We start from the raw sequence: 15,216 nt of genomic DNA on the forward strand, positions 1-15,216 counted from the left end.
AAAATAACTAATTTAGCTTTGTCTGTAATGAACATTTACCTGGTGAGATCTTCGGTCAGCTGTGCTGGATCAGGAGGATAGAACTTCACGTTGAATGTAAACTCATAGACAGCACCTGAAACCTGCTTCCGGATCTCTTTGGTGGGTTCCAGCCATGTCTGCAGGAAATAGGAGAAAAAAGAAGCACCGCTCAGCACACATTTGCTCCTCATGCAACTTTGCTATTAAAGAATAGCTAAAACAACACAAGAACAGCCAGCCCACCTTGCTGGTTGGCGTTTCCCAGTTAGCAAGGCCAAAGTAATCCTTCTCCAGAAGGTTGACATGGTCGCACACTTTTGTCAAAAGCTCTTGGCCTTTAGCATGTTTCTGAATAATAAAGAAGCAGACAGAGATCCTTTAGTCACCAAAACTGTTTTAGTCAAACAACAGAACATGAAGAATATGTTATCAAGGAAATTTGGTGAGATTCTTACATCAAGTTCACACTCAAACTGAGTGTCGTCCAGTAAGGTGACTTTGCACTGCATGATTTTCTGACGCTTGGGGCCTTTGGCCTCCTCTGCCTTCTTTTCTGTCTTCTTTTCTTTTGCTGGCTTCTCTTTCTTTGCCTGCTGTTCTGTTGCCTTTTCCTCGCCTTTGGTCGCCTCCACCTTTTCTGCCGGTTCCCCCTCCTCCTTCTCTGTGTCCTCTTTTTTCACTTCTTCTGTTACTTCGGGCTCTTTCTTTATCTCAGATTCTTCCTTCTGCTCCTCTGGAGCGGGCTAATGGAGTTCACACGAGACATTCGCAAATGTGTCAAATACTCAGGATAGGGGGGGTGCAATGCAAAGAAAGTACAAACAGGACAGCACCGGAGATAACATTACACAATGGTAAACATCAAATATCCAGCTGATAATAGTTAATAGTGCTTTTGCTCAGAGCTGAGTATCACTTTTTTCCCCCCAAAAAACTAAGCTTTTAGCTGGAATCCTCAGTTACTTCTGCTGAACCAGCAACCACATGATAAAAAATTCATTGGAGAGAAAAAAAAGGGTTCTTGCACTATACTACAACAAGCCGCATGAATTTATAAAAACATTGTTGTTTTGCTTGCTTTTTATGTAGCCTGATTATACTATTGCATGGTTCCATTCATTAAATATCCAGCAAGTTTACCACACAAAGACAATGTACTTAATGTTATATCATCTGGATTGGAAGCAGTGACGACCTGGAATCAACCTGACATTGACATTGGCAACAGCAGCCATTAAGCACCTTTAAAAAAGTTCTGTTTTTTTCCCACCAGCTATTATCCTAATTTTTTTTATATATATGTATTCATGCACTTTTAAGATCCTTTTAGGTGAATTTCTTAGGCCGAATGCTTCTGTTCATCTCCCATCCCTACACCATCTCCTGACTCCAGTTTAACCGAACTTTCAGACACAAAAATGTCAATCCACCCTTCACCCAATAGTCACTGGTAACATTGGTTTTATCATTTGCATGTCTACAGACTCAGGTGCATAACTTCCTATTTACTGACTGTGCAGACTTGAAATACAGCATTCATGTGCAAATACTTCTCCAATATTCTGTAAATACACAGAATATATAGACCAAATGGAAACTAGGATGGTGTTGTGCAGCTTTTGTTTCCTACGATGTTAATGACCTACAACTCCTCTGCTACTGTTCCCACTAGACAACCTGCTGGTCCCCATCACCTACACGATGCACTCTCAGCATCTCTCCTTTCTTCAAAATGACACGGTCGTTTCCTACAGCAGTGAATAAATCAGCTAAGTAGCTGTTGTTATTATTAGTCAGAACTTTTGCTATGATTGATTTTTATTCATGTGTTCCATAAAAAGACAAGTCTGTGTCCATGGTGTGTAAAATCTGTGTAACTGGGTGGAAGTCCACAGCTGAGTGTAATCCAGCCAGCAGTCACTCACCTGTGTGTCCGTGCTGCTTACTGAGTGCTGATCAGGAGCCTGTTCGGTGTCTGGCTCAGTTTTAAGCTCCGGCTCCGGAGCAGCAATCGGTGCTTTCACCTGCTCAACTCCTGCTTTCACCTCCTTCTCCTCCTTCTTTCCTTTGTTCTTTCCTTTCTCTTTTTTCTTCCCCTTTTCCTCTCCTTTTTGCTGTTTTTCTTCAGTCTGTCCTTCCTCTTTGTCTTTTTCCTTGTTTTTCGCCTCTTCGTTCACCTTCTCCTCCTCTTTTGGTTTGTCCTCTTCTTTCTTCTTTTCCTTCTCTTCTTTTGCTTTCTCCTCCTCCTTTTTAGCCTTTTCTTCTTTTGTTTTCTCCTCTTCCTTCTTTTTAGCCTTCTCTTCTTTCACCTTTTCCTCCTCCTTCTTCTTGGCCTTTTCTTCTTCTTTCTTTTTTGTCTTTTCAGCCTCTCTTGCCTTCTCTTCTTCTTTCTTTTTCGCCTTCTCTGCCTCTCTGGCCTTTTCTTCTTCTCTCCTCTTTGCTTTCTCTTCCTCTCTCTTTCTTACCCTTTCTTCCTCCTCTGCTTTCCTTTTTGCCTTTTCCTCTTCCCTCTTCTTTACTTTTTCCTCCTTTTCTTTTTTCTTTGCCAACTTCTTATCAACTTTTTCTTCCTCTTTCTTTCCAGCTTCTGCTGCTTTCTCTTTAACCTCAGCAGCCTCCTTCTTTTCTTCTTCTTTTGTCTCGGCTTTAGCCTCCCCCTTTTCTACTGTCTGCTTTGCCTTCTCTTCCTCATTTTCCTCTTCTTTCTTTTCTGGCTTTTCTTCCTCTTTTTTTGTATCGTCCTTTTTCACTTTCTCCTCATTCTTTTCTTCGGCTTTTTTCTTTGCCTCTTTCTTTTTCTTTTTACTGCCCTTCTTCTCGACCTTTTCCTCCACCTTCTTCTTGTCTTCTATCTGCTCTGTTTTCTCTTCTTCTTTCTTTTTAACTTCTTTGACATCGGATTTCTCCTCCACTGCTTTAGTCTCCTTTTCTCCACTTTTCACCTCTTCCACCTTCTCTTCTTCTGCCTTGTCAGCTTTCTCCTCTATTTCGTCCCTGGCTTTCTCTGCCTCGAACCCCTCGCCCTCAGAGCACTGCGAGCGACGTTTCAGGAAAGAGGAGAAGAGGCGAGAGAGGCCTTTGCCAGCAGAGGTTCTTGTACGAGGCTTCAGCTGCTCCTCCTCAGGGGAGGTAGCTGCATCCACCCGCCCAGGTTCAGCAACCTGCTCCTGGGCCTTCTTGCTCGACTGCTCCCCCTCCTGCTCAGATGTTGCCGCTTCCTGCTTCTGCTTATTCTCTGGTTCAGGTTCAAGGGCTGCACTGCTGGTCTTCTGCTTGCCCTCAGTTTCTGCCTCACTCACAGCGCTTGCCTCTGTTGTCATGGTAGCCACTGGTAAGGAGAACAGAAAGAAGTCAGAGATGAAGAAAAGTCACAGTGCTGATCACAACCAATGGGAAAAGCTAACTATTCAGCACTTTTTACACATGAGGTGTGTAAACTTAATCGCTTCATCAGTTAAAACAATGACATTAAGTCATTCACACATTTTCTATTCATCCCTGTGAAAGTGATGGAAAGGTTAATCTTTATTGAGTCACAATTCCGGATTGTGTGTGAGCTGAGGCTTAAGCCTGTTACATACTCCACGAGAAGCGAGAACTTTTTTTCTTGTTCCCGAGGCTCCGAGAAGAAAATGACGTCATTTTGTTCTCGTGGACGTGTTTGAGGACAGTCCCTGACACATCGGGCTGGCAGAACTTTTTTCTTGAAGGGCTGCGAGAAGTATTGTGTGATTGGTCGGACATTGGAGGTGGGCGTGGTTAACATGGAGAAAGCATGAAGCGGAGTTGCTGCTTCCGTGTTTTTGCTGTTGCCGGCAAAACGGATTGTTTTGATAAAACAGCTGATCGAGGTGGTGAGAAAGTACGAACATTTCTACATGTGGCAATAAAACACTCTGACCCAGCCGCGTGCACGACCTGCCCTGCCACGGACGAAGCTGCTCGTTAAATATGAAACTAGAAACTCGGAGAGCGGAAACCTCCACCAAGCACAATGTTTAAGAATCCTTTTAAAACATTCCTGGATCCAAACGGTGATCCTGATCACCACCAAGATTTAATCAGTTCTTCATTTTTACATTTGCAACAATTCTTGAAATATTTATAAAATCCCTCCGTAACCTTTTAAGTTATCTTAAGCAAAAAGACGCCGTGGAAAACAACCTCCGCGGCGGAGGTAACAACCTGGTTCATTGCACATAAAGCAGACATCTGTCCCCCGTAGTGATCCCTCCCCGCTGCAGACGTGCTTCACGTGGAGTATGTATGGACTGCCGAACAAGACGTTTTTTTCTTGTTCTTGCAGCAACAAGAACTCAGTTCTTGCTTCTCGTGGAGTATGTAACAGGCTTTACCCCACCAATTAGCCGGTGATGGGCAATGTAACCCTGGACAGGTTGCCAGTCCATTGTAGAGATGCAATGCCAAGCGTGTGTACTCGTACTTGATATTAATAAAAGTGTACCACAACCGATACTCAATACCACACTAGTCAAGCTAGGGCAGATGTGTTTGATGACATGCTTCGGACCTGTTTTAAAAGAAATAAATGCCTTGAATGTTTGAATGTGACTTTTTTGTTACACTAGAGTTAGATCTTTGTTTCAAAACTACACATTTATAGCAGTATTTAGGTAAAATGTGCCAAATTGAAATAAAACTTGTTGAAATTGTTAGATCTGTAATGTTATATTTGTATTGGTGAGGTAACTTCACAAAGGATGGGTAATATATTACAACCTAATGAAATCTTACACAGTTGTAACAGCAATAATAACCATAGTCACATTAATGTTCACATAAACAGATGTGGTTTTGGCAAATATCGGTATCGGCAGACATTCAAATTTCAGATATCGGTATTGGATCTCCTTTTGGGTTTATTTTCACCTCAGCTACAGAGCAGTTGTTACCAACTTGAGACAAACATGACGATACGCCAGCTGAGGACACCTTCTCCACACTGCCACTGCTGTTTGAAACAAGTAAAACTGCAGCATGACACAAAACTATTATTTAAAAATTTCTTATAATGTCTTGTTATGCTATAAAATGTAATGTTTAGCAATAACAATAAGCAGCAGAGGGTGGAACCAAACCAATCAGCCAGAGGTAAGCAGGAGCATATGGAAAACCTGTCAGGGGCAATATTGCAACAATATTCCCCCAAATTCCCCCCAGTTGGAGCAGCTGCAAACATTGATCTATGGTTGGATAGAGAGCACAAACTTCAGTTGCAGCTCACTGGACTCAGGCTGTAAAACACCTTTAAGGAGGAGCATTTAAACAATATTGTTATTTATTTAGTATTGAAACAAACTGTTGGATTCCCCCAAACAGTTCATGATACATTGAAACAAATCCCCTCTACTGTGCATGTCTGCCTGCTAATGCGACAGCATTGGTTCATATTTGTGCACAGCTACAAAACATGTCATGAACATGCTCAGTCACCACGACATTAATGGAAAGCAGTGCATGTGTGATTTTTTTTTTAAACTGGATGGCTTACTTCTCATAATAAAAAATCATGTCTAGGCTTGATTATACTGACAGAAAAAAATAATTCAATTTTTTTTTATCACACACACACAACTGGACTAACAAAAAGAAAAATATATTTTAATGCTACAGACTCCAACTTATTATTTTCACTTTCACTTGCAATATAATCAAGAAAGATTTGTCATAAATAACCTTTATACAGTCATCTACATTGCTGTTTTAAGACATAATTCTCATAGTGGCATGACAAACTTCTATAAAGCAAACTACCACTCACAGATTATAATCCAGTTCAAGGCCAGCTCTCACACATACAAACACGTCATTTCATACACAAAAGCATTCCTTGTTGAAGAATGCTGACAGCCAATCACAGACTCATTAAATCTCAGTGAAACAAAGGAAGCATTCTGATCTGTTTTGACCCATTAGCACCACCTGGGTCATCCTCACCAAGCAAACCCGGCTCTTCATATCACACACATGCACCTGCACAAGTCATCTGACACACAGGAACCAGGCAGCATGATGATAAAAAGACAATCTGTTGGTAACATTCCTTGGTTTGCTAATGTGAATTTCCAGTTTCTATTATATTATATATAACTTTCCAGAAAATCTACACCAAATCAGACACACGGACCAAAATGTCTGAAGCAAATTTATTTTGTGAAATTAGTTATTTAAATGTGCAATATGATCAAATGTTGTGTTTTTCTTATTTTTAATCATGTTGTGATTAAAGACATATTCTACAAATATGAAGGCTGCAGCTAATTTAAAATACTTGACTAATTTGCTATCAAACAGTAAAGTGATTTACAGCTCAGAACCTTAAGACAGAATGCATAACATTTAGATTTATTAATTTGGCAGATATGGGACGTTGAAAATTCTCCACTCGGCTGATTAGGTAGGTGTTATGCAAGTGAAATTTCAGTTACAGCGCCTCAAAACCAAATCCATTCTCTACAGATATGCATCATGTCCAACCTTGTCTAATCGGTAAGTAATGTGGCTGCGTTTGTCTCTTCCATATGTAGTTCAAGTCCCACCCCAGTCTGTGATGGGGGAGGGAGGAAAAATGCCAGACAAGCAGACAGGCCAATCTTCCAGATGTACAGGGCTGTCCCAAAGGGTGCATCCAGGATCTCTATACCATACACTTCCCACTGGCACTACAGGACAGCAGGAGAGGAGGAGGGGGTACGCAAATAGGCCAAATCCTCTTTAGCCCTCCCATTGTTTGTGTCCAGTGACCAATAACTGTGCAGCACTCTATTACTAATCCTGCCTACCCTTCCCCCCCACAAGACCCCCCCAATAGGTCTATTCCCTAGGTCACCACATACACACAAATGCACACACCTTTATGCATCGATGCTCACAGCCTCCTCTGGGTGTTTTAATGCTCCGTCATCTCAGTTCTGATTGTCAGGGAACAGACATGCTCCTAATGGACCAGCTGAGCTTGTGTCTGCTGCCTCCTCCATTTTGCGTTGCCCATCTAACATCTCTGCTAACAGCCAGCTGAGCAGGGCGAACACGCATGGTGGCAAGCTGAGGAGGTCGCAGCCACATCAAAACATGTCTCGACATGCCAATCTATCTCTCTTAACATGACAGATATTTCCTCTAACTTTAGTATTGTTGAGGCAATTACATGAAATATTTCGGTGCTGTTAGGGAAAAAAAAATGTCCTGCTCTAAATACCACACAATTAGCACCGGTAATGAGCTAAATTATGGATGAAGTAGGCCACCCTCTAGGAGGAGGGAACTCACGAGGATCAGGTGCAAACACTGGAAGAGGAATTCAATGTGGGTTTTGTTTGTGGTTTCTAGTGCTTTTAATCAAATTTAATATTCCCGTAAGAGGATAACTTGGTATGCGACAAGATGTGATTTAATTCTATCAATCTGTTCACATATATTACTCACATTACAGGGGGAAAATAAGTAGAAGAATGTCTAATGACAATTCCTTCATTATCCATGCATCCTGTTTTTTAAAATGGCCTTGATACAAATGTCTGGAGTTTTTTTTTGCCAGTGATGCTGCAGTGCTGCTGCTGTACATCTGTGCATGGAACAAAATCAAAGGAGAGGGCTGAATGAAGAAGAGCCTGGAGAGAGGAGGAGGAGGTACAGTATATAAATAGCAACATGCACGCAAGATTCAGGGACTCATTAGTTGGCCTTTACAGACCAGCTCATTTCTATTTTGGTTCACAGTTTACTGCACACAGTGCACTTGTGCACATGTGCACACGTGTGCACACTCGCAAATGCTCACATGACGACATTTGGCCTTTTTAGGAAAATTCAAAAAATGAAAAAAGTAGAGACAGATTTTTATTTGCTTGGCATGCATACGCTGACCTGCATCAAAGACTGGAAAAATAAGGTCTATCTAAGGTGTTATGAACACTAGAACATAAAGAATGCATGTTTCCTGGCCACTGAGAGTAGGATTAAGGAATTATCAGGAGTTTAGAGTTAATCATCCCCCAAGTGACCAACTGAGATTATCTCTATCTACCTACCTGCCTGCAGTATCTAGCTCACTGTCTCCCTCCACTATGATTGTCCGTGTGTATGGGTGTGTGTGCATCTGTTTGTGTGTCTGTGTGTGTGGTTGGTAAAGAAAGCCTGGCGGTGGTGATCCGCTGTGCTGATTCATGGTTTTATGCGGAGCCCCGCCTACCTGACTGAAAATCAACAGAAATGAAATGAAAGCGGATATATCTGCCCCGCGGCCACACACAGAGGCTACTATTACTCTTCTAAGTAAACACAGACACAAACACACATGTCACACACACGCGCGAACACGTGCGCAGTTCAAACTGTGTGTATGTTCGGTCAACACACTAACCTGCCCAGCAACATGGTGATTACACAGAATTACTTGTGTTTAAGGGACGGACAAAAGCTCTAACACTACATACATCTTGCAGGAACACACCTTTAGTTCTCTCGGTAAGCCAATCCCAAACTCAGTTCTAAACTAATCAATATGCACAGATGGTCTGTAGGCCTGATGCTGTAACATGAGGTGATATGGGAAAAGAATGAAGTGCCATGATTGATTTACTGTGGCTGCCCTGAAAGCAATTCTGAATCCATTTCAAGCATCACTTCAGCCAAAAAAGCTCATTGAAGGAACTGTTTGTCTGCTCATTACAGCTCAAGGCGATGTTACGCTGCAAATATGAGATCGGTGTGGAAAGCTTTCAGAGTTTAAGTACTTTAAATGTTAATATGATGCATATTAAGTTTTCTATAAAATAATGCTAGAATTCTATTTTACAATTATCCGTGAAAAGATTATGAAAAATCTGACTGTCATTTGGTATTAAAGCTGTTTTAATCCACATTTTCCTTCATAAAAAAAAAAACCAAGCAGAAGCCTTTGAAGCATGTGTGCCGTCACCCATTTAGTTATGTTCACACAACAGAGTAGTAGTCTAACTGTACGGATGCATCATTACTCCCAAAAGAGGATTATGCCAGCAAGCTCCTCTGGGACCTCAATGACCTCACTCTTTACACAGCAGAGCCAAAAACATCCTTCGACATCCCTTCAGTAGCTCAGTGTCTTCAATAAACAACTGGCTCAGCTGTAAAGGGTGGAGGAGACCCCTGAGCGCCTAAATCTCATCTCTGTAATTGTTTTAACCATTGTGTTTACTTCTGTGGCTCGTGCAAGCACTTTCCAGTTCTGCTGCATTAAAGCTGCCTCGGTCTCTTCTCCCTCATCCTCCCTACGTCATATCTGCAGCTCTTCACGAAAGATTATCTGACTATATATATTCAGCAGTATCATCAATGGAGATGAGGCTTATTGGATGAGTTTCTCTGGAGTGTGTGCATGCAGGACAAAACACATTCGCATATGCCCCTTCAGTGAAGATGTGTATTTTTAACCTATAGAAACCCTCAGGGGGGTAAAGCAAAAGATGTCAAGCAGAAAATCAAATGCAAAAGCGGAGCTGCATGGGGAGGGGGACAACAACATTGAATGGGTTATCTGAGCTTCCATATTCTTAGAAGTGGCTGTGATACATCTCACAAAAGGGGACCATAAACATCTGAGCATGAAGAGACACAGGTGCATCATCAGCAACATGAACTTTTTTGAAACAAATGAAAGTCCGTCAGGATTCTCACTCTTCTAAAATGTGATTGATGTTAAAACATCAGGTTTAAAAGCTTGAAAGGAGAAAACTGGCTATATAAACTTGCAAAGTGAAGGCTTTTAGTATTTTTCCTGGTGTGTCTATTCTCTTCTCACTCTCTCTCTATTTTAAACACAAAAAAAACCGAATAATCCATGTAGAAAAAAAAAAAACACATAGCTGCCTCCGCAAGTTGGGACTACTTTTCCATGCAATAACATGCTTCAAGTCTCATATTGGGTTTTTTTCCCAACTACAAACACGATAATATAAAGGATAAAAATTTAAAACAGCTAGGGGGGGGGAAAGGGTGCTGTGATAACAGAGGCTAAAACACCTTATATCTTCAACCTTTTTTTCTATATTTAGCAGCAAAACCGTTGGGGGCTGTGTCGGACCAGCGTGCCAGGGTATTTAAACAATTCGTGTATGAAAATGGCGCCGAATGCTCAACAAAACAAACACTGACTCGCCTCCGCCGCCCCGCAAGGATACATCTTTAAATTCGGCTTACCTACTCTAGGTTTAGCATCAGGGGGGAAGAAAACAGCGCAAAAATCCGTCAAAAATTGCGATATTCCGCACGTTCAGATGAGATACAATGTTTCCAAGCGGCACATGCTTTGTTGAGCTGAAGGTGTCCGATGCTCGTAAAGGGGTGGAGTCTGGCGGTGAGGCTGGAGTTGCAGCCGAGCAGCGTGTCTCACATGGAGGGATGGAGGCCATACACAACTTTTAGGCCATTCTGATACGAACTGCTTTAGGCAGCGCCGGATTAAAAGTGCAGAGGCCCCTGGGCCCAGAGTGTTCCAGGGGGCCCGTTCCACACAATAACATTGTAAAAACTGTGAATGACATTTCTAACATCTCTTAACCAGTGGTACCAGCAGAAATACACTCAACGCTGTGGTGTAACTATCTGGCTATTATATACATTTTTGTTTAATTTCCAAACTGCTGGTGTATATCCTACATGGGCCCCCATTGGGTGTGGGCCCCTGGGCCCGTGTCCATAATGCCCACTAGATAATCCGGCGTTGGCTTTAGGTGTATATCATCCTGTGTTAATCAGGAATGCAGGTGTAAGTTTAACATGTATATAAAAATGTGAAGCTATATTAAGCCTGAAAAACGGCGGATGCTCCTAAAATTCCTCAACTGATCTTATTTTTTCTCTTGCAGCTCATCAGTTTATTTTTTAATAAAGCACCCTGAGTAGCTCTACAAAAGTCTCAAAGAGCATGGCTGGCTGGAGAGCAATCATTAACAGAGTGCAATGTCCAGAAACAGGAGGGAAGCACAAAGAGAGACAGTGATACTCCTTTCTCTGAGCCTTTTAGGCCCCATTGGGTCCTTTACCCAATTAGTCGGATACTGAAAGATATGCAGCCTGGCATTAATGAGTAAAGAAAAAGGAAAATGTGATGCCAAACATGCTCAAATAAGAAAAAACAAACATATGTGTCTGATCATGTGCACACACATACACACTAGCTGTCTTTATGAAGCCCGGCATGGTCCCCACCCATCTGCCTGACCCCATTAGGGACATAAGGCTTATAGGCAAAGGGAGGTGAGGGGGGGGGGGGGGGGGGGGGGGGGGGGGCGGTTGGAGTAAAGGGGTTCATTATTCTCTTTACAACACAGGATAAGGCACCATCATGTGGCATGTCAGCCAGTGCCAGGTCATTACTAAGCTATTCACTTGCTATTCATTTAGGAGGAAATCTTACCAGTTTCAGTTATTCCATATTATCCAAAGACTTTGAAGGCAATAAACTCCAAAGTTAGAGAAGCCAAATTGCATGTAGAAAGACAATATGACTCAGCTGTGTTGTATCCACTTGCTTAGACTTTGATCAAAGTGACCTCAGCTGCAGTGGAGCAGCACACTAACCGGTGGTGTTAAACATTTACTAAAGCATTAACAGGAGGGAAGATACACACAAAACGTAAAATACAGACTTTATATGTAGATTATTAATGCAGAATGTCGCTTTCATTTTGCTTCATCTTTTGTTTGTAGGTAATATAAGGAGGAGGCATTTAGTTGCTTAGAAACCCCTGCCCAACCCTGTGCCTACTGCAAGGAGCAGGTGTTAAGCTGGGCCCAGGAGAGGGTAGAGAGAGACAGAGCACAGAGGGGAGGAGAAGAAGCAGCACTTACAGACCCACAGTCCCTTGAGACAGTGACAACGTGGAACCCACAGACACTGAGACGACACATTCCTCGCCCTCACAAAGTAGACACACCCAAAACACTGACGCAAATTTGCTCCTTCCCCTGCCACCCTTTCTCATTTGTTTAAAAGGCAAACACACATATGATGCTGCAGTGCATTACTCCAGCTGAGTGCTCGGGGGTTATGTTTGTTTGGAACATCTTTATCCCTCTCTGGCATCATCACTATGTGATTACATAACATCCCCATCACACCACTTCCACCCAGTTCATCGCTTTCACATTTTGAGACCGACACGCTGCGTTGCCGCTCCTCTGAACCTTATGTGAAACAACACGTGCAGCTTTAAATATGAAACTGGATTGCATGTGTGACAGAGGGATGGTTGTAGAGGTTTATTTGTGCTGAGCTCTCAGGAGCACTAACGGGATGGATGGTAACTGTGCATCAATATTCATAGTGCACCATTATGTTATGAAGAATTAATGAACCAGGAGTGGGCCATGTTTCCACTCTTTTCTGCAAGCAGACACGGTGCCCCTTGTTTTTATCCTAAGTTTGAAATCTCTCACTCCTTAAAGGATTTAAATTACATGTATACAACCAGTGCATTACTATTTAACATTTAAATTGTGGTAAACCTTACTAAAGAAAGAAGGACAAGGGACACATTTTGTGCAGCAAATAATACTGCTGTCTGTATCCACCGATGTTGTAAAACTGAGTCCAGCTGGAGTAAAAATACTTCTACATGCCTGGATGTCATCTGAGATTTAACATGCTCTTTCAGGTACACAATGGCATGCCTTGAGGCTCACAGTGCAATAAACAAATTGTGGCAGACATTGTAGGCCAACTAAGTCCATGCTGCATTGTGTTTGATCATCGGACGTGCCTGTAAATGACAGGTTGTCTTGGTTTACACTGCCACCTGGTGGAGAGAGTAAGTACAGCATGCAGGCAAACTTTCATCATTTGTGCTGATGTTGTGTGTTGTGGACTGGTAACCAAGATGCCTTAAACATCCACTTTTTTATTTTCCACATCAAAATAAAACTGTCTCCTCTTCACTCTACAACTTTTCAATTTATTGCACAGTTGTGTAAATGTGTATGATGAGTCTCGTTATGTCAAAACTGCACAAAGATCAAATTCCAAGTTCATAAAATAGTTTCAGTATTGATTATATGTTGTGAAAGGAAACCCCTATTAATTTTACTCTGCTTTATCGCATAAGGGTTATGGACGCATCAGCATGTGTTCATGACAGATAATGAAGTGTTTGCGTTTGAGGCCTCAGGGAGACACAGTCCTCCCACCCCTCCCAGAATGACTTTGCTGCGGGGACCAGCTGTCCAACAACAACCGTGCTGTCATTTTAGCAGAAAGCTCTGACTATTTATCATTTTTATTATGATTTTTTTTCTCCTTGTGTCGTTGCTCATATCTTGTTCAGATCAACCATAAATATTCAAATGAACTGTCAAGGTTGGAAATTAAAGGCTTTTTTCCCTGCGGCGTTCAAACATGACTGAGGTACCTCAAACAGAAATAAGATAAAACATTTAATCATCTGCCTAAAGATCAATGAGCCTTTCATTCAGGTTTAAGAAAAAACACATTTCATGCAAATTAAATCTTGTTTAATACTCACATTATTTTCATGTAGAGGACGATTGCACAACACATGGGCAGCCCCAGATGGTGACACAGGGTCAAAAAGCAGGACAGAAAAACAGTGTTAGTTCAGAATACATATTAATCTGTTTGCCAGAAGGCATTATGTAAGGTTCATGCAATTAAAAGAATGCAGAACTGGGACATATTTTAAGTAATAGTCATACATATTGATAAGCATATTAAATAAACAGAGTAACAAAAACATAGTCTACGATAAATGTAGACTAATGACCACATAATTCTTATTGAACTCCTGCTCTATGTTCGACTGGAACTCTGGTTTGTGGTGCATTTAAGGTGCTGGTGTTAACTTAACAAGAATCCTTTAGGCATCTCAGGTCTTTAGCTTCTTCTTGTTTTACTCTGTAATGAAAAAGCTGCAGTAGGTTAAGCACCCTGCCTCTTTATTTTCTATATTGGCTGGCACCACAAATATCTGTGACCTCGTCGGGTTTGACATAATCCTCCTAAATACGTTGCAGTGAACTCCACACGAACTGCTGCTGTGTAGGAAAGGGAAGAAAATAAATATATTGTTTAAGAAAAGGTGTGCTGTAATAACACCAGCCGCGGTGTCTTGAGAAAACGAGTCATACCTGAAATGACAGATGACTCCTGTGGGTATGTATTCCAACTTCAGGTCGATGCCGTAATTTCGCTGTTTGCCTTCAGGTGAAGTTGGAAACTATCGACCAGGTTTCCACAGAGAGGCGGTGACGCAGCTACAATGACGAAGCACTGTAAGTAGTGATGGGTGGAGATCAGGGGTGGCAGCTTTGCTCAAAAGCCAATTCGTGGATCTCTGGTTAGTTTAAAAAGAGAAATTATATAGGCTACGCTATAGAACACGATTTTAACACAAACATAACTCATAAACGCGACAAGGCATTTTGGGTTTCCTTCCACATGGTTGATTCTGATCCTACAGGGATGAGCTGCTGTGTTTCACCATCAGAGGAATGGGATTAAATATTTAAGTTTGGTCCAGCTATTAGTTTTATGTGAACAAACTAGTGTATTTCATTTACCAATGTTTCTTGTGGATTCCACACGGGGGCGCTGTTGTACATGCATGTGTAGTGGAGGTAAGCTGTTCATTTTTTGGGACTTTAGAATCAGCAATAAAAAGAAATTGAAAATACATATTCAAAATTTGTAAGACTGACGTAAATATGAAGCAAGGGTTGGTAAAATCTTTGTTTATGATTAATAAGCCAGAAGAGCCAAGTGAAGGAGACTGGTTGGCAATCACTGCACTATCGAGTCATGTCTGAACTCGTGAAGGTTTCCAGGTTTTGCTACAGTTTTTCTGTGTTGATTAAAATTGTTTTTGGTGCCAAAAAAAAGGGGAAACTTTGGCCAGTGGATCAAACCCAATGATACAAAGTAACAGCATGCTGAGCTGTGGTAGGGTTACATGTGGTCAGCCAGTGGTTCAGTAACACTCACTAAGTTTGGTCTGGGTGTGTGGATTTTAGACTTGGTACTGTTTTGCATAATTGGACTATTTACCTAACACTACACAAGATTCAGGACTGGGTCAGACCGAGAACACTGTTTACCAGTTTTAAAGCGACTGGACGAATGAAAATCATAGCATCATTTTTGTTGCATCATTTTACAATGACCATATTAAAGTATCTTAT

General features: G+C 41.6%; 1 protein-coding gene across 1 annotated transcript in view; it reads right to left on the minus strand.

Moving 5' to 3' along the window:
* The window catches only part of LOC306756382 (uncharacterized protein), a gene marked incomplete at its 5' end in the record, with an annotated part of 32,954 nt that extends 18,286 nt beyond the window's left edge, over nt 1-14,668 (minus strand). The window contains 6 exons of the mRNA XM_079241111.1: nt 40-158; nt 265-369; nt 477-764; nt 1,947-3,331; nt 14,014-14,073; nt 14,599-14,668. Coding sequence (XP_079097237.1) covers nt 40-158; nt 265-369; nt 477-764; nt 1,947-3,331; nt 14,014-14,073; nt 14,599-14,668 — 2,027 coding nt within the window. The remainder of the gene's footprint in view (nt 1-39; nt 159-264; nt 370-476; nt 765-1,946; nt 3,332-14,013; nt 14,074-14,598) is intronic.
* Nucleotides 14,669-15,216: the final 548 nt, after the last annotated feature.

Source organism: Telmatherina bonti (genome assembly GCF_933228915.1).
Source record: "Telmatherina bonti genome assembly, chromosome: 5".
NCBI classification, from domain to species: Eukaryota; Metazoa; Chordata; class Actinopteri; order Atheriniformes; family Telmatherinidae; genus Telmatherina; species Telmatherina bonti.